At 55.1% G+C, this 26,712-nt stretch overlaps 1 protein-coding gene and 1 long non-coding RNA gene across 3 annotated transcripts in view; one reads left to right on the plus strand and one right to left on the minus strand.

Annotated features, from left to right (window-relative positions):
- Nucleotides 1-1,657: 1,657 nt before the first annotated feature.
- On the minus strand, nt 1,658-26,479 carry RUSC1 (RUN and SH3 domain containing 1). 2 transcript variants are annotated; one of them, XM_038383275.2, is made up of 12 exons: nt 26,377-26,473; nt 23,756-23,961; nt 21,600-23,240; nt 19,004-19,597; nt 15,212-15,310; nt 7,046-7,122; nt 6,539-6,713; nt 6,087-6,192; nt 5,460-5,506; nt 3,897-4,998; nt 3,114-3,242; nt 1,658-2,368 (listed from the first exon to the last, which is right to left on the minus strand). In XM_038383275.2, the coding sequence occupies exons 3-12, from the start codon at nt 23,155-23,157 to the stop codon at nt 2,200-2,202; spliced, it is 4,056 nt and encodes a 1,351-aa protein (XP_038239203.1). In that variant the 5' UTR covers nt 23,158-23,240; nt 23,756-23,961; nt 26,377-26,473; the 3' UTR covers nt 1,658-2,199. The 2 variants fall into 2 exon arrangements, with proteins under 2 accessions (XP_038239203.1, XP_038239199.1); XM_038383271.2 differs by lacking the exon at nt 19,004-19,597 and having other exon boundaries at nt 26,377-26,479.
- The window catches only part of LOC122457418, a 28,762-nt gene continuing 22,235 nt past the window's right edge, over nt 20,186-26,712 (plus strand). Inside the window, exons 1-2 of the long non-coding RNA XR_006276957.1 lie at nt 20,186-20,198; nt 26,114-26,128. This is a non-coding gene — a long non-coding RNA (uncharacterized LOC122457418). The remainder of the gene's footprint in view (nt 20,199-26,113; nt 26,129-26,712) is intronic.

Raw genomic sequence — 26,712 nt, forward strand, 5'->3', positions numbered from 1 at the left:
TGTCACTCCGGTCCCCTGGGAGCAGGCTCAATAGGTGGAATAGCTGCACCAGGAAACAACAGCCTTTAGGAGGCTTATCTTGTTGCTGGGTCAGGGCTTGTCCAGCACTGGGCCCGTATCATTTTGCATACCCCAAGCCATGAGGAAACATGCTACAGCTATGCCTGTTATATTTTCCCTTGTGCCTAGATCCACACTCTTGGAGCAGCCTGCACAAGCCATGCGCTTCCCTCCGCCTTCAACCCTTGCACTTCACACCCTTCAGCACGTTTCCCTTGTGGGATTTCATGGCTATAGTTTGTGGTGTATCTTTCCCTAAGGAATCTCTGTACAAGCACCTCCTTGCTTTCGGAGGATTAACCCACTTCCCTGGCCCCGTGCAGCCTGTGCTGTAACTGGCACCCCCATCAGGTGGAGCCATCAGCCAACGCAGCAAGCCCCTCACAGTCTCTTACAGCCCAGGTGCCTCAGCCCAGCCCCAGAAAGGTTACAGCCCTTGCAGCTAAGAATAGACAAGCAACGTGGCTCTCATTAGGGCAAGCGATTCCATCTGGGCCTGGAGATGCAAGCGGTAAACGGCTCCTGCTCTGCATGCAGCACTGGTCAATTCCCTACCGCGCAGCCTGCTGGAGCAGAGTCCAGCAGGGACCAACTGTGAGTGCCTTACAAGCAGCACAGCACCTTTGGACCCAGCAGGATTTAGCCTGAGATGGGACTAACTGTCTAGAAAAAAAAAAAAAAAAAAAACCCCACCAAAAACCACAACTGCCCAATCCAGGGCCCCCGATTCCCTGGGTTGTACAGAGCTGGGGCCTGTGGGGGCGGGCAAGGCAGAGCTGTCTTCCCATGCAAGGGCCTCTCTGGCTTCATTTCAGACCCATGAGGAATTTCCATCGCTTGGACGCTGCTCTGTGGGTTCACTAGACCCAGCCAGCACTCATGCCCTGCCCTCCCCAGCTCCCTGAGACTCCCCCCCCCCCCACCAATAGCCACCCATCTTTGTCCCCCCCATCCTGCCCACCTCTCCCAACCCCTGCCATGTACCCCCATTAGCCTCCACACCCCAGCTATGTAACACCCCCCCACACACTGCTCTTACCACCCCCCCCAGACTGCCCACCCAATTCCCCCTCCCTGTGACCAGCCATACAGTCCCCCACTTCACTCCATGTGCCCCCCCCATACACACACACACACACACTAGGGTGACCAGATGGCCCGATTTTATAGGGACTGTCCCAATATTCAGGGCTTTTTCTTATATGGGCACTTATTACCCACCACACTCTGTCCTAATTTTTCATACTTACTGGCTGGTCACCCTACCCCCGCACCCCCACCCCCACCACACACCCTCTTCCCACTGCCCAGGGTCTGTGGGGATCCCATTTGGCCCTTCTGTGGGTGCGGGTAACACACTGGCCTGCAGGGTGCTTGTGCCACCTGCTGCCCAGAAATGGAAGCACAGCCCTAGACATGTTTGTGCACAGAAAAGTGGAACCCTGGGGTCCTAGAGCTCTGAGTTGCAAGGCCACAGGTTGGCTTGCAGGGAATTGTGCCAAGTGCTCCTGGAGCCTGCATGTGGTCTGTGTGCAGCACCGGGGTTTGCAATGATCCAGCAACAGGTGGCTGTGTTTCGGTGCACCTTTTATTTTTCCCCACATTCCTGGCCAGACAGTGTTTTTTGTTCCTATGGTCACAGCTATTTACATGGTGCTGGGGCTGAGCCCCCCACAGCTGAGGGCCCAACCACGCCCCTGCTCCAGCCTGGCCCTGGAGGGCATGACGGGGGAGCAGTACTCGGGCATGCCAGGCTGACGGGAGGCAGCAGGAAGATATATACTCAAGTGTGATTACTGCACAGGAGCAGAGGGGCACAAAAAGGCAACAGTTGAGACAACACACAAAAGACAGATCAGAACCATTGGGATACAGGGGCAGGGCTCAGAGTGGGAGGTGAGTTAACCGTGTACTGCTGCAGAGAACTTAAGCATGGGTGGCAGGGAGCTGTCTGGCACTGTTGGGCACTGCTGTGAGGATGCACCCCTTGGCTAGAGCCTGCGGCTTGGTGCAGAGAAATGACACCAGGGAACCCTTCGCTCTCGTGGCCTGGAACTAGCCCCCCAAAGATGCTTAGGGAAATCACAGGGCCATGGCCCTTGCCCTGGGGCCAGCAGATGCTTCATGCGGGATTCCTCCTCATAAAATCAGGGATGTGTAGCCAACAGGAACTAGGCCAGTGTTGTTTCCATGACAACAGCGGATCCAGTCCTCATCCACTGTGGCTAGGAGCTGCAGGATGTCCCCTCTCCTGAAGCTCAGGTGATCGTCTCCAACCCCAGTGTGATCACACAGCGCCCGCACAGCCCTGCGCAACAAATGGGTTCAGTTAGGGGCTAGACCCACAAGGGGGGGGGCAGGATGGGGGAGAGGGGAGGCTATGGGTCAGGGGCACAGTTGAGGGTTGCCAATTTTGGGTGGATGTATTCCTGGAGATTTCATCTTTAATGAAAGATTAATCTTTAATTCCTGGAGACTCCAGGCCAATCCTGGAAGCTTGGCAACCCTATGCCAGACCCTGATGGGGTTCCACACAGCAAGCATGGCTGGCAATCTACGAGGCGGGTTACACAAAGGGTGAGCGACCTGCAGTCTACAAGCCAGGAACAAGGCTCCAACAAGACTGGGGTGGCAGGTCCTGGCCCATGACCAGACATTGTGGAGTGACCTGAGACAACAGACGTCCTGTCGTACCCGGAGCCTCAGCTGAAACCAGGAGTCCCAGAGAGAAAACGCCAGGGACCTCAGTCCAGATGTCTCCCAAGGTCAATTAGACAAATTCAGTCAAGAATCCCCCTCACAAACCCACTGTGCAATTCAGAGACTTGTAATAGAAGAGGACTGCAGGTTGGAATTGAGAGACATTGACAGGGCTGTGCATGAGGAAGCAGGCCAGGGCTGGGCTAGCAGGGGCTGCGGACTTGAAGGACGGTGTGGAAGAACACGGGACCTGGCACCAACCCAGCACTTTTGGGAACTCAGAAATCCATCAAATTCTTCAACCCACCCAACCCCAAACACTGGAATCCACCCGACCCTCCACCTCCAGGCACCTGTGCAGGTGGAGCGCATCAGACGCTTTCTTCTTTTGGTGTTCCTGAGGCCAGGCCTTCTCAAAGGGCCCCCCCTTCAAAACCAGGGCACGAACGTTCACACTGGGAGGCAGCCAGCTGGAAGGTCTCCTGCCAGAGAGCAGAAGGAGTCACCAGCCAGTCTGAGAAACACCGCAATGGGACAGAGACCGTAAAAGGCTCACAGATCTCATAACAAGAGCAAAGGGGGGGGGAGGGCAAGATCCCCAGATTCCCAAGTGTGGCCCCCCCAACTAAAACATTGCAAGAAAGAATCACATTTTCAAAGACAGTGTCCGAAATCTGGAACCCTACCGTAACATCCCTGCCAGGTCCTGTATAAACTGTCCTGGCCCCATGGGCAACGCTGGGGGCAAGCGTCGGGGGAGAGGTGTTACTGTCCCAACAATATTGGGCGTTTCTTCTCCTGCAGCAACATCCCGGGTGGGTTTGGAATCGGGCAAATGATGCCAAAGCCTGAACAAGAGGCCTGAATGTCTATCAAGGAAATGGACCAGAACCTGCTCCTCCACTGGGCACCGCACGGAGCAGCCCACAGCCCCTCCTCTAGGGGCTGGTGCCAGTAGAAGCAATAGCACCCAAGGGCCTGTAACTGAGAAACGGCTAATGCCCCACACTGCAGGCTGTTTGCTGGATACAGCCTAGAAGCCAAACCACAGATGCAGGGCATGGGCCATGCCACTGCCCCGAAGAAAGGGGAAGCCCTGCAATGGCTCACCCTGCCCCACCCCACCAGGCACTGACCTGGACTTGGCTGCACTGGTGTCAGGGTCAGCAGGGAAGCCTCTGGCAGGTGAACATCTGGCCCCGAAGAGTCGGCCCAGCCAGTTAGGGTGGATGGGGGAGCCGACCATGTTCAGGCTGGGTGTGGCCGCCTGGCTCACATCAGGGCCCGGCTCCTCGGATGGAGGCAGGCATCTCTTGCAGGCAGAGGGCTCTGGTGGCTCAGTCTCCCTGGGGCCTGCGCATCCCTTGGCCCTGGCCTGCAGTGGCAGCTCTTCAGCATGAGGAGCCTCCAAGCTCCCTGCCTCGCTGGAGGGCGTTGGATCCGGAGCCTCAGCACCTCCTTCCCCAGCGCTGGGCTTGAGGGGCTGCAGGTTTGTGCCACTGGCCCCCTCCCCTCCCCGAGCACTGAACTCATTTGCAGAAGCTTGGCTGGATCCATGGGGCGGAGCAGCTAGGCTGCAGCTGGTGTCCCCTGCAGCCACCCGCAGCTTCGTCCAGCGGATGATGGGGAATCTTTCCTTCGTGGCCGTGGTGTAGACTCTGGAGGCCTGGCTCAGCTGCCCCCACCAGCTGCCCTGCCTCTCTCCTGTGTCCTGCGGGACCAGCTGCTGGTGTTTCTCAGGCTTGGCAGGACTCTCAGGTCCCAGAAGCGTCTGGGTGAGCTGCTCCCCCCACTGCAGCACCTGCTGAAATGTCTGCTTCAGGGAGATGCCCGCCGGGAGGCTGGTGGGCGATTTGACAGCTGCTGTGCTGTACTGGGATCTAGTGCTTTCCTCCGAGCCCACCAGGGCTGCCCTCACGGGGCCTTCAGGGGGCAGCTTGTGCTCTGGGCTAGCACCATCTCGGCCTTCGGCCCCCTCAGCCTGGTCACTAGGGTCCCGGCCCTGTGCGGCAGCAGCCACCAGGGCAGGGCCAAGGGGGTGGCTGGGGGGGGAGTCTGGCCTGTGGGGCAGGGGCCGCACATCCATGGGCACATGGTGGTGCTCGAAGAGCAGGTCGAGGTGAAAGGTCAGCACAGAGAGGGGCTGGACGAGGAGCAGCAGCTCACGGGCCAAGTGCGGGAAGGGGCCTTGGCTCAGGGAGAAGAAGGCCGTGGGCAGGTAGAGGACAGAGATGACACCTAAGAGACACAGGCGGGGTGAGATGGCACCCCCCATCCATAGAGCCCCTCCACCTCACAGAACCACCCCACAGAGCCCCCTCATCCCAACAAGCCTCCCATCTCACAGAGCTCCCCACAGAACCACTCTCCAGAGCCACCCCACCCCACCAAGCTCCCCCACACAGAACTACTCTCCAGAGTCCCCCGACCTCACAGAACCACCCCACCGAGCCCCCCACCTCCCACCCCTCCACCCGGGGACACCAGCCTGGCTCTCCTGGGTCTGTCACTAGCAGCCTGTGCAGGGGGGGGAGTTTTCATCTGTACTTCAGCAACTAGCCTGCCCGGGATCCTCCTCCCTCCGCAGCTGGGGCACAGTGCTGGGAAAGGACTCCTGTGTCACATTAAAGGAGCCCCAGATGGGCACTTCCCTAGGGGGGCTCACAGCACCAGAGCTCAGAGAGCCCACTGCTCCCTACCTGAGCTCTTCTGCAGGTGGGAGAGCCACAGCTCCAATTGCTTTATGCTGAATGAGACAGAAAGGGTCCAAGTTACAACTGTTCAGAACGACAGCCCCAGACTGGGCCGTGCCAACAGCACTAAACTGCCTGACTTGTGCCGGTGTCATACCAGAGCGAAGCTTCTGGCGCCATGGTGCCCTGAACCAGGCCTGAGACTGAACCTGGGTGCCTCACACGGCAGGCGCCGGCATCAGCTCCTTTCCCTATCTGCCTGCACCCCAGCTCCCCTCCCCTGGGTCGGGGCTTCCCATCTCACCCTGAATAACAGTCCCAGTGTTCAGCTGAGAACAAACGTAGGCCTGTAAACATGAGTGAGGCCATGGGCATGAATGTGAGCGAGTAAGAGAATGGCAAACCCTGAGAGAGTGCACACACCCACACACGGAAGCACCTGTGAGCACGAGGGTGAGAGCAAGCACGAGAGAGTGCACGCCCACGTGAGAGTAAGTCCAGCAGCCGCAGGCTGAAGCACAGAGAAGGGCTCCGAGACACCAGAACTGCCCCCTTTCCCAGGGAGCCCAGCAGCTCTCCCAGCTCTCGAGCGGGGCGGGGGGGGTCAAAGCAGTGCCAAAGCCTGGTACTTACTTCAGAAGGCCGAGTATGAAGGCGTGGAACCTCTGCCTGCTGCTGCGGAGGGGAGCCAACTGGGACACCTGCCAGTACAGCGAGTGCAGGGGCCGAGTGCCGGGGCCTGTAGAATACATGGCACAGAGTTACTCAGCAGCCGTCCCCTGTGAGCTTGGCTCCTCTCCCTCCTGGAAGCCTGGTGTGAAGTGGGGGGCCCTGCTCAAAGAGCACCCAGCATGGAGGGCAGCAACCCAGGCATGGCAGCATTAGGCCAATGAGAGGCCTTGCGGACACAGCCCCAGTCACCTGCATCTCCCAATATATTGGTGTGTTGGAGCTGGAGGCACCTGGCTGGCTCTTCCCACGTGCTCCCTGGGGCCCTGGGCTTTATCACGCTATTCAGCAAGGGGAACAGATGGTATCTCCTGGGGCCAGACTAAGCCCCCTCCAGCAACATCCTCCCAACCTACCCAGCTTGACCGAGGCCTCCACCACGCTCCAGGGCGAGCTCCTCCTCTGGCCCGTGATGATGTCCTTCTGGAAGGGCTTCAACCCATCTGCCACCAGGGCATAGAGCGCCGGGCACAGGGTGTTCAGCAGCAGGTAGCTCACATCTGGGCTTAGCCGGCTGTCACCCAGCTGCGTCTGGGCACAGAGAAGTGTGGATGATTGTTTGGAGTGGTGGGGAGACAGCAGTCGTGTCCCTTCCACTCCTCCCCCCGAGCCAGCAGGGCAGGGATGGTGGGTTCCCTCTGCCTGGGACACCACCCATGTTCCTTCCAGCTCCCAGCGTTCATGGCATATGAGATGCAGGCCAGGGAACAGACGAGCTCACGATGCCCACATAGCCCCACCCACCCACCCACCCAGCCAGCAGAGAGGGGACATGACCTAGCTAATAGGCAAGGCAGAAGCTGAGCCTCTGCCACCAGACCCACGGCCCAGGCCAGAGACCCCACCCCTGCCCAGAGCTTTACCTTCTGCACCAGGCTCCTTGCTGTGCTGAAGTGAGCAATGAGCTTCTCCACGGAGGTGTTGATGGCAACCAGCAGGGCTGGGACGGACAGAGAAGGCCTGTGCTGAGTCTCCACACCAGGTCCAACCACGCGACCCTGCCACAGCTGCACCTGAACCCATGGCCATGGCAAGGGAGCCCTGTATAGCTAGGGCTGGATGGCATCACTTCATGCACTGGCCCCTGCCCTGGAGCACCTCCTGCTGGCTGGGACAGGGATAGCGCCTGTCCCCTGCAATCTCCGCCGCACTGTTCCCTGCAGTGCCCCATGCTGGCTAAGGCAAGGCACATCCCTTCTCCTCTGTGAACCTCCCCCATTCTCCACAGCAACCCCTGCTGGCTGAAGCAGGGATAGCACCTGTCCCCTGAAATCTCCGAGGACAGTTCCCTGCAGTGCCCCTGCTGGTTGGGACAAAGTTCGGCCCCTCTCCCCTGTGAGACTCCCCACCCCATTCCCTACAGTATCCACTGTTGGCTGGGACAGACTCGAGCCACAGAACCTGGGCCCCTTGGGGTGGCTCCAGCTGCTTCAGCCTCTGGGTAAGTCTACTCAGACCTTGGCAGTGTGCCTTCCCCAGCTCCATCCCGAGCTGCAGCTTCCACACAGCTATTTGCAGAGCGCTAGCGCCAGCCCTGCAATCCCAAGTCTGTCGCCCTTGGTGGGCAGGCTCACTGCTGAGGTCTGCGTAGATGCACTGGAGTTGCTGGGGAACACAAGGCATTGCCATGGGAACCATCATCTCTTTAGCAATTCTTCAGAGTCTAAGAATAAAGGTGCAATGGAAACTGGCAGTTACCATGGCAACAAGCCCAGGATGGAAATGTTTGCTACAGAAGATTAAAGGTGTTTGTAGAATTCAGGGCCTCCCACACCAACCTACCCACCTGGGGCTCCAAGTTTTCAGGCTCAACAGCACCACCGGTTGGAAAAGACTGGGAGCATGATCCTCAAAGATTCTAGCTTCCAGGAGCTCCCCACAACCACACCTCCATCTCACAGACAAGAATGGCTCAGCCAGAAAAGGTACCAAGAGGGCAGGATGTTACTCCATAAACCCCCAGACCTCTAATCTCCCAGCCAAAGGGAGAGCTAGAAAAACTGAAACTGCAAATAAGGTGCAAATTTGTAAGGGCAAGGGGATTGCACAGGGCAACAGATCATAGGGGCAGAGGGTTCCCTGGGATGCACCTGGAGCCTTTGGATCAAAATTGGGGGTTTCTCAAAGACACGCTCTCGCTAGCCCCCATTTCTGGCTGGATGCAGGAATTGCTGGGTGGAATTATCTGTCCTGTCATGCAGGAGATCGGCTGGAGGAGCAGAATAAGAACATAAGAACTGTCACATTGGGTCAGAACATGGTGCACCTAGGCCAGTATCGTGTCTCCAACAGTGGCCAAAGCCAGAGTTTCAGGGGGAGTGTACTGAACAAGGCAGTTGGAGTGATCCACCCCGTCTTCCCTCCCGGTTTCTAGTGGACAGAGGTTTAAGGTGGCCCTGGGCATGAGGCTGCATTCCTGGCCATCTTGGCTAATAGCCATTGATGGATCTATCCTCCATGAACGGATCTAGTTCTTTGCTGAACCCAGTTGTACTTTTGGCCATCACAACATCCCCTGGCAATGAATTCCACAGGTTAATTGTGCATTGTGTGAAAAGTACTTCCTCTTTTTTGTATTAAACTTGCTGCCTATTAATTTCATTGGGTGACCCCTGGTTTTTGTGTTGTGGAAAAGGGTAAATAATAGTTCTATAGCCCCATTTTAAATGGCATTTGTGATTTACAAACCGCTGTCATAGCCCCCCTTTGTCTCCACTTTTCCAAGCTGGACAGCTCTTGTGTTTTTCGTCTCTCCTACTATGGAAGGTTCCATAGCCTTGGTCATCTTTCTGCCTTTCTCTGAGCCTTTACTAGGCCCACTACATCCTTTTTGAGAGGGGCGACCAGAGCGGGACACGTGTTCAAAGTGTGGGTACACCATGGATTTATACAGTGGCATTATGATATTTTCTGTCTTATTTTCTATTCATTTCGTAACAATTCCTTTAGGTTGTAGAGGAGTTTTTAAACTGAGGGCTGGGGGAAAGCGGACAGGTCCAGAGGAGCACACGGTTTGGACAGAGACATCCCTTAGGGGAGGATTTATGAAAGGCAATACTCTATATCCTAGTAAAGAGGAAAGGCTAGAGGTTAATAAAGCACTGGTAGGAACTAAAGAGAAAAAGTCAAACAAAAAAGAGCCCCATTTAATTACATCACATGAAGGCAGACACCTAAATATTGACAAATATAAGTACTTATTATAAATGCAAGAAGTCTAAATACTAAGATGGGTGAACTTGAATGCCTGGTATTAATAAATAAGGATATTGATACAACTGGCATCAAAGAAACTTGGTGGAACAATGATACTCGATGGGATACGGTATTACCAGGATACAAAATAGATAGGAACGACGGAATTGGTTGTGCTGGTGGGGGAGTGACGCTGTATGTGAAAGAAAGCATAGAATCAAATATAGTAACAATCTTAAATGAGCCAAACTGTACCATTGAATATAGATAGAAATTCCCTGCTTGAATAATAAGAGTATTGCAGTAGGAATATACTATCCACCACCTGACCAGGATGGTGATAGTGACTGTGAAATGCTCAAGGAGGTTAGAGAGGCTACAAAAACAGAAAACCCAATAATAATGGAGGATTTCAACTGACCTCATATTAACTGGGTATCTGTCACCTCAGGACGGGACACAGAGATAAAATTTCTGGACACCATTAATGACTGCTTCTTGAAGCAGCTAGTCCTTGAACCTACAAGGGTAGGGGCAATTCTTGATTTAAGCCTAAGTGGAGCACAAGATCTGGTCCAAGAGGTGAATATAGGTGAGCTGCTCAGTAATGGTGACCACAATGTAATTAAATTTAACATCCCTGTTGTGGAAGTGGAGGGAAATACCAAAGAAAATCACAATAACATTTAGCATTTAAACAGAAATGAAAAGGAATAGTCACAAGGGTGAAATGCCTGCAAGCTGCATGGAAACTCTTTAAAAATCACCAAAGAGGCTTAAACTAAATGTATATCCAAACAAACAAACAAAAAACACAATAACAGGACCAAAAAAATGCTACCATAGCTAAACAGCAGAGTAAAAGAAGCAGTTAGAGACATAAAGGGATCCTTTAAAAACCAGAAGTCAAATCCTAATGAGGAAAATAGAAAGCAGCATAAACTCCAGCAAGTCAAGCGTCAAAGTATAATTAGGAAAGCCAAACAAGAATTGGAAGAAAAACTAGCACAAGATACAGAAACTAAGAGCAAACGTTTTTTTAAGTACATCAGAAGCAGGAAGACTGCCAAACAGTCAGTGGGCCACTGGATGATCAAGGTGTTAAATGCGCACTCAAGGAAGACAGAGCCGTTGCAGAGAAACTAAATTAATTCTCTACATCGGTCATCACCGCAGAGGATGTGAAGAAGATTCCCACATCTCAGCCATTCTTTTTAGGTGATAAAACTGAGGAACTGTCCCAGATTGAGGTGTCAATAGAGGAGGTTTTGGAACAAACTGATAAACTAAACAGTAATAAGTCATGAGGACCAGACGGTATTCACCTAAGATTCTGAAGGAACTCAAATATGAAACTGCAGAACTCCTAACCGTGGTATGTAACCTATCACTTACATCAGCCTCTGTACCAGATGGCTGGAGGGTAGCTAATATAAAGCCGATTTTTTTTAAAAGGTTCCAGAGATGATCCTGGCACTTCAGTACCAGGCAAATTGATCGAAACTATAACAGAGAGCAGAATTATCAGACACAAAGATGAACATAATAGGTTGTGGAAGAGTCAACACTTTTTTTTTAAGGGGAATCACCTCACTAATCAATTAGAATTCTTTGATAGTACCAACAAGCAGATGAACAAGGGTGATCCAGCCAACACAGTGTACTTGGACTTTCAGAAAGCCTTTGACAAGGCCCCATACCAAACGCTCTTAAGCAAAGTAGGCAGTCAAAGGATAAGAGGGAAGGTCCTCTCATGGATCAGTTACTGGTTGAAAGATAGGAAACAAAAAGGGTAGGGAATAAAAGTCAGTTTTCACAATGGAAAGTGGTAAATAGCGGGGTCCCCCAAGGATCTGTACTGGGACATGTGCTCTTCAACATGTTCATTAATTATCTGGAAAAGGGGGTAAACAGTGAAGTGGCAATGTTTGCAGGCAATACTAAATTACTCAAGATAGTTAAGTCCAAAGCTGCCTGTAAAGAGTTCCAAAGGGCTCTCACAAAACTGGGAGACTGGGGAACAAAATGGCAGATGAAATGTAACATTAATAAGTGCAAAATAATGCACACTGGAAAAAATAATCCCACCTATACATTCAAAAAGATGGGGTCTAAATTAGCTGTCACCTCTCAAGAAAAAGATCTTGGAGTCATTGTGTATAGTTCTCTGAAAACATCTATTCAATTGCGGCAGCAGTCAAAAAAGCAAAGAGAATGTTTGGAATGATTAGGAAAGGGATAGATAATAAGACAGAAAATGTCCTAATGGCACTATATAAATCTACGATACACCCGCACTTCAAATGGTGCCTGAAGTTCTGATTCCCCCATCTCAAAAAGGATCTATTAGAATTGGAAAAGGTGCAGAGAAGGGCAACCAAAATGACCAGGGGTCTGGAACAGCTTCTGTATGAGGAGAAATTTAAAAGCCTGGGACTGTTCAGCTTGGAAAAGAGACGACTCAGGGGGGACAGGAGAGAGGTCTTTGAAATCATGGCTGGGGTGGGGAAAGTGAACAGTGTTATTTACCCTTTTGTATAACACAAGAACTAGGGTCACCCTATGAAATTAATAGGCAGCAGGTTTAAAACACACACAAAAGGAAGTACTTCACACAACACACAGTCAACCTGTGGAACTCATTACCAGGGGATGTTGTGAAGGCCAAAAGTATAACTGGGTTGAAATGGAATTAGATAAATTCCTTGATGATAGGTCCATCAATGGCTATTAGCCAAGATGGTCCAGGGCACAACCCCATGCTCTGGGTGTCCTTAAACCTCTGACTGTCAGAAGCTAGGACTGGACAACAGGGGATGGATCACTCAATAATTGTCCTGCACTGTTCATTCCCTCTGAAAGGTCTGTCTTTGGTCATTGTTGGAGAACAGGATACTAAGATAGATGGACCATTGGTATGACCCAGTATGGCTGTTCTTATGTGAAGACCAATGCAAAGAACTCATGTAGCTTCTCTGCAATGGCTGGGTCTTCCTTTTAATGTCTTAGAGGGACAAGGTGGGTGAAGTAATATCTTTTATTGGACCAACATCTTTTGGTGAGAGACCAGTTTTAATACCTTGGTCATCTACTGGCCCATTGCCTGTTTGGCAAGCTTTCTGCTTCTGTTGTACTTAACAAAACTCTTACTGCTAGTTTCTGAGTCTTTAGCAAGTAGCTTCTCAAATTCTTTCTTGGCCTGTCTTCTGATTCTTGTCAGCAAGTTAAGGAAGTATGGGCTGGATGAATGCACTATAAGGTGGGTAGAAAGCTGGCTAGATTGTCGGGCTCAACGGGTAGTGATCAATGGCTCCATGTCTAGTTGGCAGCCGGTGTCAAGTGGAGTGCCCCAGGGGTCGGTCCTGGGGCCCGTTTTGTTCAATATCTTCATAAATGATCTGGAGGATGGTGTGGATTGCACTCTCAGCAAATTTGCGGATGATACTAAACTGGGAGGAGTGGTAGATACGCTGGAGGGGAGGGATAGGATACAGAAGGACCTAGACAAATTGGAGGATTGGGCCAAAAGAAATCTAATGAGGTTCAATAAGGATAAGTGCAGGGTCCTGCACTTAGGATGGAAGAATCCAATGCACCGCTACAGACTAGGGACCGAATGGCTCGGCAGCAGTTCTGCGGAAAAGGACCTGGGGGTGACAGTGGACGAGAAGCTGGATATGAGTCAGCAGTGTGCCCTTGTTGCCAAGAAGGCCAATGGCATTTTGGGATGTATAAGTAGGGGCATAGCGAGCAGATCGAGGGACGTGATCGTTCCCCTCTATTCGACACTGGTGAGGCCTCATCTGGAGTACTGTGTCCAGTTTTGGGCCCCACACTACAGGAAGGATGTGGATAAATTGGAAAGAGTACAACGAAGGGCAACAAAAATGATTAGGGGTCTAGAGCACATGACTTATGAGGAGAGGCTGAGGGAGCTGGGATTGTTTAGTCTGCAGAAGAGAAGAATGAGGGGGGATTTGATAGCTGCTTTCAACTACCTGAAAGGGGGTTTCAAAGAGGATGGCTCTAGACTGTTCTCAATGGTAGCAGATGACAGAACGAGGAGTAATGGTCTCAAGTTGCAATGGGAGAGGTTTAGATTGGATATTAGGAAAAACTTTTTCACTAAGAGGGTGGTGAAACACTGGAATGCGTTACCTAGGGAGGTGGTAGAATCTCCTTCCTTAGAGGTTTTTAAGGTCAGGCTTGACAAAGCCCTGGCTGGGATGATTTAACTGGGACTTGGTCCTGCTTTGAGCAGGGGGTTTGACTAGATGACCTTCTGGGGTCCCTTCCAACCCTGATATTCTATGATTCTATGATTCTATGATACTGTTACACTAACCTGTCAGAGTTTGTACATCACCCTATTAGCCTCCCTAAGATTTGACTTCTAAATTTTAAAGGATGCCTTTTTGCCTCCATCAGTCTTCATTATTCTGCTGTTTACTCAGGGTGGCGTTCTTTAGGTCGTCTTACTGTCTTTTTCTGGTGTTTTTAACTAGTCCCCTGGATGCTTGCAGGCATTTACCCTTTTAAATTTCAGTCTAACAAGCATTCTTGTGTAGTTCCCATTTGTAAAGTTAAATGTTACTGTGAGGGGTATTCTTTGGTATTATCTCCCCTACAAGAATGTGGAATTTAATTACATTATGGTCACTATTACCGAGTGCTTCAGTTATAGTTACCTCTTGGACCAGATCCAGTGGTCTACTTAGGACTAACTCAAGAATTGGCTCTGCCCTTGTGGCTTCCAGGACTAGCCGCTCCAAGAAGCAGTCACTTATGGTGTCTAGAAATGTTCTCTCTGCATCATGCCATGAGGTAGCACTTACTCAGTCAATATGAGGATAGGTTTCAGAGTGGTAGCCATGTTAATCTATAACAGCAAAAACAACGAGGAGTCCTTGTGGCACCTTAGAGACTAACAAATTTATTTGGGCATAAGCTTACAAAAGCTTATGCCCACTTAAATTTCTTAGTCTCTAAGGTGCCACAAGGACTCCTCGTTGTTTTTAATATGAGGATAGGCGAAGTTACCTAATGTTATTACACTTTCTGCTTTTGTGGCTTCTCTAACTTCTCTTAGCTTTTCACAAGAACTGTCACTGTCCTGGTCAGGTGGTCAGTAGTATAGTTCTACTGCTATACTCTCTTTAGTCAATCTTGGAATTTCTAACCAAAGAGATTCCATGGTACAGCTAATTTCATGTAAGATTTATGCTTTCTTTAACATATAGTGCCACTCCCCCAGCAAAGTGACTTACTTTCTCACTCCTACATATTTTATATCCTGTATTTCCGTGTCCCATATATTATCTTCATTCGACCAGGTTTCATGATGCCCGTTATATCAACATTGTCCTATAATGCCAGGTACTCTGGTTCACCCACCTTAGTATTTAGACTTCTAGTTTTTGTATGTAAGCACTTGTACATTTTGTCAATATTCAGTTCCTTGCCTTCATGTGTTAGATTTAAATAGGATTCTGTTTCATTTGACTGTTCCCCACCTGGACTTTACCAACTTCTTTCTTAAGTGAATAGCTCCTACCGGCCTTGAAATCAATGCATCTCTAACAAAAGTATCACTCTGTGGTAGGAGGGGAGTTCTAGTGGCCTGAGGTCCCAGCTGGCATAGACAGTGAAAAACTCCAGGTCTGTGGCAGTCTCCTGGGCTCTGGTGTCCCAAGGGGCTGGGCCTGCTTGTGCCTTTGCAAAGCTGCTTTGGAAATTAAACCAGCCCCCTTCAAGAATGGGACTTTCCCACCCATCTGGATTCCAAGAGCATGGAAAGGACCCCCTGCACAGATTTTGGGGTGGGCGAGGGTTACCTTTCTTTTGCTCTCTCAGATGGTCATAGGCTCTGTCTGCATTTGCCATCCAGTGCTGGCCTGTCCCTGGAACACCGGCAAAGGATTGAGAATGTCTGACTAGAGAGAGAAAGAGAACCTAGTCAGTCAGTCGGCAGGGGCTCTGTGGCATAGGCGTCACAGGGACCTGGCACAGCATGCCTGCCTGGAAGCAGACACCACAATGGCCACAGTCATTGGTGGCTGGCAGGGTCCTTCCTCATAAGCCTTTCTATGAGCCAGCCAATGCTGCACATTCCTGCCAATGGGGCTGCATCCACCCAGACTCTCCCTGGGAAGGGGGACGGTCCCTCATTCACCCCAGTCTCACCTTCCCCTTCTCATGAAGACCTGGGTGTCCTTAGCTAGAGTGTACGGAAATGAGGCCAGGTCGGTGTCAGGGCCAGGACTGGGGAGGAGAGCAATGGAGAAGTCTGCACGGTATGTTCCAGGTTAGCAGCCAGCGGCTCAGGGAGCCCAGCCCTGAATGGGGACGTGCAGTGTCCAGACCCCAATCCCCGGGCCAGAGCAAAGGGCGTGGCAGCTGGAGATGATGGGAAGCTGATCAGAAGAGATTTCCCAAGGTAGACAAAGCTGGAAACATCCCTGGCAAAGGAAACTTGTCCCGTCAGGCCCTGGCATGGCCCCTCACTCCAGCCCTTGCACAGCCCCTGGCGCTGGCCCTGGCATGGCCCCTTGTGCTGGCCCTTGCCAGCCAGGTTCCCTGAGCTGCTGTGGACATGGAGCTTGCCAAATTTCTTTCTCTATGGCCATAGCCTCCCTCCAAGCTTGGAACATGTTCCCCCAGGAGTGGGAAGCCCAGGACAGCTGCCCAGGGATACAGTCCTGCTCTGGGAGCCTGTAACAGGCCCTGCAAGTGAGTCGCTAGATACAGACCCCTGGTAAGCAGCTGTCCCTGTGTGAGAGGAGCTGGGAGTTCAAGCCCAGCTCCCAGAGGGGCAGGGGCTGGAGGTCACTGCTCCCTGCAAGGGCATCCCACAAACCCAGGCAAGAGAGACCAGAGGGAGACCTAGGAGGAGACAGGGTCTGGGATGGCAAAGAACTGCTCCTCACTGAGCCCACACCCTGCTCTAGTGTTGTGGTGACCCAGAGTGGGTATCCATCTCTGCCCCAGCGCAGGAAGCTTGGGGGTCTCAGTCATGGGGCCCTGCCCTGGTGCTGGGAGTTTGGAGGGGACACACCAGAGGGAACCTGCCCCAGGCTGAGGGTTTGGGGGGGGAACAGCTGTAGGGAGCCTGCCCCAGGGCTGCGGTTTGGGGCACTGAGCTGGCAGGCACCTGGGACAGAGGCTGCTCCCTGCCTGCCAGGCCCCAGGCACCAGGAAGTCACTGCCCAGCCTCAGCAGCGGCTGGGGGCGGAGGAGGCTGGAAGGCAGGGGCCAGGGCGGGGGCAGCCGAGGGGAGAGGTTCCCGGCCGGTCTGGGACTCACCTACAGGCGCCCACCAGCCTGGGCAGGGACAGTGTGACAGCAGCTGCCGGGAGGCCACTATGGGGGCGGGATGCCAGAGCCCAGCTGACTGGGGCTCTCCAATGGGGAGGCAGCAGGGCCCCAGTGCTGTGGGTTCAAAGGGGGAACAGCCACGGGGCACCTGCCCTTGCCCCAGTGTTGGGGGTTCGGAGGGGGCACAGCAATGGGGCACCTGCCCCTGCCCCAGTGCTGCGGGTTTGGAGGGGGCACAGCCAGGGGGCACCTGCCCCTCCCCCAGGGGACACAGCCATGGGACACCCATCCCTGCCCCAGTGCTGTGGGTTCAGAGGGGGAACAGCCACGGGGCACCTGCCCTTGCTCCAGTGTTGGGGGTTCGGAGGGGGCACAGCAATGGGGCACCTGCCCCTGCCCCAGTGCTGCGGGTTTGGAGGGGGCACAGCCATTGGGCACCTGCCCCTCCTCCAGGGGACACAGCCATGGGACACCCATCCCTGCCCCAGAGCTGTGGGTTCAGAGGGGGAACAGCTACGGGGCACCTGCCCTTGCCCCAGTGTTGGGGGTTCGGAGGGGGCACAGCAATGGGGCACCTGCCCCTGCCCCAGTGCTGCGGGTTTGGAGGGAGCACAGCCATTGGGCACCTGCCCCTCCCCCAGGGGACACAGCCATGGGACACCCATCCCTGCCCCACTGCTGTGGGTTCGGAGTGGGCACAGCCAAGGGGCACCTGCCCCAGTGGGGGGGGTTTGGAGGGGGCACTACCATGGGTCACCTGCCCTTGCCCCAGTGCTGGGGGTTTTGAGGGGGCACGACCATGGGGCACCTGCCCCTGCCCCAGGGGACACAGCCATGGGGCACTCATCCCTACCCCAGTGCTGTGGGTTTGGAGGGGGCACAGCCATGGGGCACCCACCCCTGCCCCAGTGCTGGGGGTTCGGAGTGGGCACAGCCAAGGGGCACCCTCCCCTGCCCCAGTGCTGGGGGTTCGAATGGGGCACGATCATGGGGCACCTGCCCCTACCCCAGGGGACACAGCCACGGGGCACCTGCTCCTGCCCCAGTGCTGGGGGTTCGGCAGGGTCACAGCCACAGGGCACATGGCCCTGGGCTCCACCAGGCAGGTCTGGAAGAGTGACAGGGCAAAGGACAGCAGGAGAGAGGGGATGGGGCTGAGGGACAGACAGACGGACAGAGAGATGGAGGGGAGAGTGAGTGAGCACCGCACCCTGTCCAGACCCCAAAAGGCAGGTACGCAGGGTCCCTTGGCACAGAATCTAGCAGGATCCCCCAGCCTAAGCCGCCTTCCTGCTGCTCCAAGCCCCCCTTGTTTAGTCACTGAGATACCCCAGTGTTGCCTGGAGAGTGGGGGCCATGTGCCCCCAGCCCCTGTCATGCACACACACCTGGACTCACATACACGCAGGGTTTCTGAGCTTGTAACACAAGGAATGTGCAGCGTGTCTGAGCTCTGTGGTGACCACACAAGCCAGCCAGGACGGGGAGTGGGGCGTTAGCAGTGCAGTGCCCAAGGAGAGCTCCCCTGCTCCACGCCTAGTCGCACTCTGGGAGCAACGATCTGACCAAGTTACTCTTTGCTAGCTAGGTACCCCAGAGCTTGTCAGGTGAGTTTGACTCTCAGATAAACAGCTTGGGGCACAAAGGAGCAGAGCTGAGAAGGGCAGGGAGCCCCAGAAACATTCCCAGCCCTTGGAATGAGCCTGCAAAATGGCCCCCCTGGTGCAGCACAAGTTGGCCTGCTTGTGGTACTTCTCGGTCCCTCACTGCTGTGGTATGCAAGTGCCTCAGAGACTTTAATGGTATCATATGCCCTGTGTAACAGTGTTATCCCCACTAGATGGGATGGGAACAAAGATGGGAATGAAGGCCCAGACAGGCGAGGTCTAGATGGGAACAAAGGCCCAGACAGGTGAGGTGACAGGGAAATTAAACCTGGGTTTCCAGAGTCCCAGGCTAGTGCCTGCCCCAAACCATAGGCCATCCTTCCTGTCTTTGTTGCAGCCTTCCCCTGGGTGCTTGGTTCCTAGCACAGAGGAGCAGCCCTGCCTACATCACTACACAGCCCCCAGAATCCTTCTGAACACAACCCTGTGTGAGGACCCTTAGGAAGCTGGCTCCCATACACTGCCCCCATCTACTATGCTCTGCTTTCCTGCATTATCCCATCCCCACCAGGCATCCCCTCTGCTCATCTCCTTGGCATCACTTCCCGTCACCATGCACAGCTGCTTCCTGGGTGCCCGGTCCCAGCGCAGAGAGGAAGAGCAGGTGCTCAGACTGCAAGCTAGGAAAGGAAACGGGCGGCTTACGTTGCTTGGGAGGTCTTGGATTCTTGGCCCCTTTGCTCTGCTTTCGCTCAGGAGACACTGCCCCATAGCATGCTCCAGCCTGACTGTGTGCACATGCCTCTCCCCTGGGGCAGCGGGCTCTGGACACCTCCATGCCGAGTGGCAGCTCTGGGACCTGGTGGGAGGGGAAGGCCATAGTTGGGAAGGTTCTGCTTCTCGGGAAGAGTGGGGAGAAGAGCACAGACAGGTCTTGGCTGTCCAGGAAAGGCAGCACTCCCCGGTTAGGCGGGGAGTAGGCCCCTATGGGGGACAGGCGGATGGGGAGCAGTTCCTCTGGGGAGAGGGTGCCCAAGACTGTCCCCTTATTGCTGGCCAGGAGGCAGACTTCATCACAGGACAAGGTCTTCAGCGTGGGGTGGAAGGCCGGGGTGAAGAGGGCAGGAGACTTCAGCTCAATGCTCTCCAAGCTGGAGTTAAGGGAGGGGATCAAGGGCAGGGAAGGCGCCACCGGGTCCGAGCTGTAGTAGAGAGGCTTCCCATCGGCCGAGAAATGGAAGAGCAGAGGCTGGAACGGCAGCATCTGAGGCCTGGGGCAGCGAGAGAGGGGAGAGCCAACTGCAGGCGGGAACATTGCAAAGAAATGCAACCAAAACCAGGGGGGCACAGAACACAGTGGGGGATAAGGAGGAGTATGGGGGCATGGAGAACACAGTGGGGAGAAGGGGAAAGAGGCAGATATGTGGGCATGGAGAACATGGGGGTGGAAATCAAAGAAACCAGGAAGCATGGAACAGAAAATGGACAACCCCCCAATAAATCAGAGTGAGCCATTCCCAGGGGCAGCAGCAACAGGGTGGCAGGGTGAGGAGAGAGAGATGGAGAGACAGTTAGCTCAGAGGAGTCACAGCACACACACACCAACTTCACAACCACGACGACACATGGACACGCCTGTGCCCTCTGTCACTGCGCAGGCCCCAGCCTGGCAGTGCCCCATCTCTGCATTGGGAAAGGGTCTGTGGAAGTCCAGCCCCAGCCCCTGGGAGGTTTCCCCAAGAGAACAGGACAGAAGGAGGGAGGTGCTGAGGGCCAAGCAGCTGAGCATGATGGAAAGATGGAAGCAGCCTTCAGAGGAAGGGAAATTCAGTCCTGGTCTCCCCCAGACCCAGAGTCCTGGGGCACCCTTCTCAGGGAGCAGGGAGTCAAGGCTGTGGTTGTCCCCCCAACAGAGATGCTCCTCCACTGCCAGGACTTGGCCACTCAGGCACAATGCAGCAGCCTGATGCACTAGTAACGTCCACTGCTCTCCCTAGAGATGCCCTCTGCTTGGTTTGCTCAGGGTCTCTGGAACCAGGAGCTCCTGCAGCAGCCACTGAACCGAGGGCTCCTCCTGCCAACCCACAGAAGCCAGCCAAGTACCAGGAACCACCCACTCCAGGTAGGGAGCAGGGGGAGAAAGAAGCTATTCCCGGCCACTGAGAATAGCCCTAGGAGTCTGCCAACTCAAAGGCTCTCGGGGACCTTGGCTGGAAGCAGAGTTTAATGCAGGGCCCAGCTCTGGTATCAGCATTCCCTGCACTGCTCTGTCCCCCACCCTGAGCCATTCCTCATCGCCTGCCCCTGAGAAACCCCCTTCATCCCCCAGATGGAAACACCCACCCCACTGAAAGCCCATTTCATCTCTCACTCCAGTGCAGTGTGTGACCCCAGCAAAGCCTCATGCCCAACAAGGCACCAAGTGCATCTCCGATGGTCCCTGGGCAGAAGCTGCTCAGGGATCCCACAGGGCTCAGGGTATCACAGAGCTCTTAGGCTGGGGCAGGACTCCTGCATGCATCAGGCTCCATCTGAGGGAACCTGGGCCAGGCTTTCTCCCCAAGTCAACACACAGGGAGCCGCAGATGGATCAGCTGCTTAATCCATGGCCTTGGGTTTTGCCTGCCGCCTGGCTCAGTGCATCCCTCTCCTCCTGCAGTCAAACCGGCTCCAATCCCTTTATGCCTGAGTTTGCACGGGCGTGGTGAGCTGCAGCACACCGATGGAGGAAGGAGAATGCAGTAGGGAGGGAGGAGAATGTATGCGAGGAGCAGCTAGGACAAGGAGGGTGAGGGTGGGATTCCTCCTCCCAGCACAGCAATCATCTGCATGGCATAGCAAAGAACTGGCCAGCTCAGTGCACAGATGCAACATGCATTCACCACCACTTCACTCTGCCTACCTGTCCCCTAAACCTATTCCAGCCCCACACCAGTGCCTCAGTCCAGCCCTACAAACCCATTCCAGGCACACCTAATGCTGTCTGCGTGCACCAGGACCCTGCAGCTCACCCCAAGCCGAAGCCAGTTCCACATTCCCCAGCCCTGCAGCCCACCAGGAATGGGGCAAGAAGAGCAGCAAGAAGAACGGCAAGTGGAGAGAGAGATGGGATTAGTGATGGAGATGGGATGTGCCAGGATCAGGAGGAGGAAACCCTAAATTAACCCCATGGGGACTTTGCAGCTCTGTCCCCAGGGACATATGCGTCCATACATGGGGAAATGCCCCCAGCCCCAGTGTAGTCCTGGGATACCGCTGTAGCTGAGGAGGGAAGTGCCTTGATAGCAGCTGGTGCTCTTACCCTCCTTGCAGGCTCTGTGTCCTCTCTGGGCCTTCCCTGACACCCAGGGATCCCCCTCAGGTCCCCCGAGCCTCCAGCCCAGTGTCTCCTTATCACAGCCAGACCCAGGCATCTTTCTCCTCAGGACATAGCCCTCCAGGCGTCGCTCCCCTTCCTCTGTGTCACCCGGCAGCGCAGACGGAGACTGCTTCCTCTGCTGATGGCTTTCCGCAAGGGCCAGGAGGTACCCGTTCAGCTGTGGAGCCGGCCCCCAGTCGGCCCCCTGGAGCCTGCTGCCACTGGAGATGTCTCTGCCCATTGCTGCTTCCTGGGGCTCAGGCTGCTTCTGGGATGCTGCTCTCGCCCCCTGCTCCCAGGCCAGCTGGCCCTTCTGCTTGTTGATGGCATTGCGGTACCGGAGCTCCCTGAATGTGGTCACCTCCCTCTGGCTGCACCTGGGGGGCTTTGCCTGCTTGTCACACTGCAGCTGGCGCCCAGGTGGCTCCGGGCACAGGGTGCTGCAGCAGGTGAGCTCGTTGAGGGGCGGCAGCTCCTTGTCAGGGGAGAATACAATTAGCCAGTCGCTTTGGTCCTTCTTGGCCTGTGTGGGGGGTGGCCCAGCTGTGTTCCTCTTCCGCTTCTGAGCCAACTCATGGAATGAGGTGACGGTCTTCCGAGTGGCATCTCTGCACTGGTCTACCTCTGTTGGGACAGGCCTTTCCACTTTGCTCCTGTTCAGCACCTGCAGCCCCCTCTTAGCCCTCGGGGGCACTGGAGGGGGAGCCTTAACTGAACTGTTCAGACTGGGGCCCCGCTTTCCTGGTGCTAGCGCAGACAGACCAGATGGCTGGATGCTTAGGGCAGACAGGGCATTGCAGTTGGAGTCCAACTCAGCACAGACGCTGGTGGGGTGCGGCTCTGCCATGGTCCCCTGCCCACCCCTGCTGGGAGAGTCAGCGTCATCAAACGGGGAGTCAAGCAAACTGCTGCTGCACAGGCTGTCTGGGGTCTCCCAGGCCCCCGGATCTGGTCGCTCTTGTACCTGGACGTTGAGGTTAGCATCTCTCCCATCAGACGGTTCCCCCTTGTCAGTCAGTGAGGGAGCATCATGGGCATCCTTCAGGGGGACAATGTTTGGCTGATTGTCAGGAGATAGGGCCTCTTCACCGGGGAATGCCTTGCAGTAAACAGAGACTGGCGTGTCATCCAAGCTGAAATCCGAGCAACTGCTGACAGAGGAGGAAGCTGGGTCTGAAGGGGAGGCTGCCACCTCCTCCTCAATATGCAGGGAAGGGAAATCCTCCAGGAGAGGCTGGTTCCAGATATCTAGCATCGGGGTCTGCTGCGGGTGGGACTTGCAGCACCGACACTGCATGGAGGTGTTGTTGGAGTTGGCGTCAACTTGCTCCAGGGCACCACAGTTCTCCCGGCAGTCACTGCAGCCTGTCTGGTCTCCCGGAGCCATTGTGACAGGGCCTTCCTGGAGCTCGGGTCGACGGGAGAGGTGCAGCCCCAGGGAGATGTGCTGCAGGTGGATGTGGTTGAGGTTGCACAGCAGACCTTTTTTCGGGGACAGCATGGTGCTGGCTAGCAGAGCCTGGATTCCTCAGCTCGTCACAGACCCCCACAGGCACGTCACTCCGAACATCCAGCTCCAACTCCCTGCAAACAGCAAAATAGCTTGTCAGTCACTGGAGCGGGCAGGTTATCAGCCAAATGGGCATGCACCAGAGGGACCAATTTATGGGGAGAGAATTAAGGGGCAGATCTGGGCAGCTCAGCTAAAGAGATCGACAGCTTCATGGCCCACAGATACTAGAAGGGCATGACGGAAGTGTAGATTGCTACAAGGGATCACGGCTGGGAGAAATGGGATGGAGTCAGGAGAGAGGAAGTTGAGGGCAAGTAACAAAAAGAATTCCTAGACAGCGAGATGGATCCAGTCAGGGAATCATCTGCTATGGTGGGGGGGGGGGTTGAGAGCCCCATTGTCCCTGGACAGGGAGATGGGTCTGGCTGGGAATTGATTCCTCCTTGGCTTTGGACAATGTTGTAAGTTATACAGTCTTAGGGAACTGCCCTGCATTTCTGGGCTGGGTAGAGTCTGCCCCCAGTTTCTCTGGCCCTGGGAGCTGTTCTCTGGGGTTTCACATCACATGGGCTGTCAGCACTGTTACCTCTGCCAGGTCCATCAGCCAGTGTCTCAGCAACGCAGAGTCAAGGAGATGATACCTTTGAAGGCTCAGCCTCGCTGTCAGGAAGTCTTCTGGGCTGTGTCAAAAGGCTCCCCAGCATCAAGAGAAGAGCAGCCAAAAGGCTGGGGTTACATCCGGGGCGTCGCTTGGCTTTGCTGCCAAACATGGGCAGGGATCAGAGAAATGGACTGCAGAGATAGCAGACACAAAGAACAGAGACATCACTGCTGCTAGTGCATGCAGGTCCCATTCCCCAAAGGAAAGCAGGAGGCAGGTCACATTCCCTGCCCTGCCCCAGTGCCAACAGCTGCTCCTGACCTGAGGCCTCTCTGGAGGGTTCCCCGTTCCAGGTACATCTGGTTTCAGTCTCAGCTGAGGCCATTGCACCGAATCTCCCAGGAGCTCACCCTCCACTTCCTTTGGTCCCCCCCCCACCACTTCAGATGTCCATGGCTGTCAGGGCTCTGTATCGAATGGGGAGTGTGCATGTGTATGCTGATCTCTGAGGGACCTTGGAGAATTTCGCAGCACAGCAATCACTGACCCTAGGCCACAAGGATAGTTCTGCTAAATGTTTGGAGGAAGCACCACTGGGTAAAGTGATGCTGTAACTTCCTAGCAGCCAAATGGTGATTTGCTCGTTCCCTCCACCCCACCCCCAGTGGCAGCCCTGTCCCTGCTGATACCATCCCCCCCCCCCATGTATGATCTTGGAGAGAGGGAATTAGAGCATTTCAAGCTGCTTCACCCCACCAGCGCAAGAGGCAGCCAGGCAGCCTCTGCAGTCCTACCCCTTCCTGCCTCTGCCTCCGTTCCTGTCCCCTCCCCACCTCCATCTCCATCTCTCTGGTCATCAATAATTCACAAGGAGGGATTTGTTCTCATGACAACCGCTATTTCCTGTCACGTGGACCTGCCCTCTGCACCATGCCCAGCCCTGCTGGACTCTGTGTGCCACACCGGGCTCTGCCTGGCCATCCAGGGAAAGGGCGATTCCGTGGCTGGGGCAAGCCACAGGTGGAGCCTGAATCAGCTCTGGCCTGATGGATTTTCTTCCTGCCTGTTGGTTACTGCATCTCCAACAGACTCACCAGCCATGAATGGGAGGGAGACCCTCCAGGAACAAAGAGCAGGGACTGGCTGGTTGCGCGGGGGAAGAGGTGGGGGCCTTTCCCCTCTGCGGACACTGGCTTTGTTCCAGCCCTGGGGGGAGGCACCACCCCTTCCCATTTTGATGTGGCCCATCAGTGACTCCTACATGAAACGAGTTGGAGGATCTTAGACCAGTTCATCACAAGCCACGTTTCACAATCCAGCAGTCCTGTGCTATCAGTCTCAGTAGGCAGAGCCCGGGGTTGAATGCACTCTAGGGACATGACCCCTCCTTTGACACCTGAGAGGCCTGGGCCCATTGGCAGGTGGCTCGAGGGGCTCCTGGCATCTTTGCTCAGCCCTAGACCCCCACACTCACTACAACTACTGTAAAAATAAACCGGAGGTAGAGCTCTGTGCTCTTCACTGCAGTCCCTGCCCCTGAAGGGGAGTCCTGGTTGGAGCAGCTCTAGAAAGTCCTACTAGGGTCCAGCAGAGACTCCCAGCTCATCACACAGGCACCAGGAAACATCCTGTTCCTCAGATATGGGCGGGGGGGGGTGTTACCTTGTAACCTGCATGCAGCCTCTTCAGCCTGTCCCTGTCCCCCCTTCTCTGGCCTGACTGCATCCATCTTTTTGTTCTGTTTGCACATCACCCAGCACCAGGAGGACTGGGGGCATAGCTGGGGCTCCTAGGTGCTGCACAATACCCATAATAATACTAGAAGGGCTTGCACGCAGGCTGTAGGTGGTGAGGTCTTTAGGAGGCAGTTACACAAGCCCATAGCCTGTGCCCGGTTGCGTGGGGGCGGGGGCTGGTCTCAGTGCCAGGGAGCTGCTGCTGCTCTGCTCCAATGGTTCCTGTAACCCTCCCAGCAGAGAGAGAGGAGGATGGCCGCTCCAGCAGGGAGGGAAGGGAGTAGCCCTGCTCTGGCCTGGCCCCCTGGGCTTTGCCCAGAAAGGTCAATCTAGTCCCCAGGTGCTGCCTTCCCGCCGGAGTGAGGGGGTCACTACCCAACTCCTCCCCAAACCCCTAAAGGCACAGCCGCTGGGGCTGGCAATTGGAGGAGGGCTGGAGCCAGGCTCCAACCGGGGCCACTCCCTGTTGAGCCTGGAGTGACCGCAGACAACCCATGATGGGATGCACCCTCAGGGGAGAGGGGATGGGATAGGAGTGGACCCCCAGCAGGGACAGGGGCCTCCGCGCTTGCTGTGGGGGAGGGAGGGGATCAGCTGCAAAGCCCAGAGATGTAATAGGCTGGTGCTGGAGAGGGGTTACTACACCTGTGCCTGGCTGGGTGTGTGCGAGACCCACTGGCTGCTGCAGCTCCAGCAGGGTGCTGGGCAGGGGAGGGAAAATGGGGGACCAGCCCCCAGAGGGGTGTAAGTCCTGCACCTGGACCAAGGGGTTCCCACTGCAGCTGGCAAGCAGGTGCAGCAGGCTCCCTGCTGGTGGCTGGCAGCGCAGCCAGGCTAGAGCCTGCTCCACGCCCACAGGGGGATGCTCACCTGTCCTTGCTGTGGGCAGTGCGTGCCTAGCTTCTGGGATGGCTCTGCGGCTGGAGGGGATGGGGAAAGAGGCTGCAGCAGCTCTGCTGAGCTCACCAGCTGCAGGGAGGAGCCAGTGATGGGTGATCATCCTCCGCCAGCCTCTGCCATTAACCCTCCCTGCCCCGGGCTGCAGACGCCCTCGTGCCTGGACTAATCCTCCACTGCCCACCCCACACACAGTGCAGAAATACCCTACACTGGCTGCAAATCCAGGACCTGCCTGCACAAGAGAACCTACACCACCCCCAGCCCCCCCACCCCCACAAGGAAACCAGAGCTTACAACCCACCAGCC

Source organism: Dermochelys coriacea, chromosome 24 (genome assembly GCF_009764565.3).
Source record: "Dermochelys coriacea isolate rDerCor1 chromosome 24, rDerCor1.pri.v4, whole genome shotgun sequence".
In the NCBI taxonomy this organism is placed as follows: Eukaryota; Metazoa; Chordata; order Testudines; family Dermochelyidae; genus Dermochelys; species Dermochelys coriacea.

Bases quoted from the DNA above. Each gene is read 5' to 3' on its own strand.
- RUSC1 (XM_038383275.2), bottom strand. From the start codon at position 23,157: ATGCTGTCCCCGAAAAAAGGTCTGCTGTGCAACCTCAACCACATCCAC. The intron at 15,311-19,003 runs GTAAGCCGCCCG...TTCTCTCTCTAG, and splicing joins TCCAAGACCTCCCAAGCAAC to TCAGACATTCTCAATCCTTT. The intron at 5,507-6,086 runs GTAAGTACCAGG...TGTCTCATTCAG, and splicing joins TTCATACTCGGCCTTCTGAA to CATAAAGCAATTGGAGCTGT.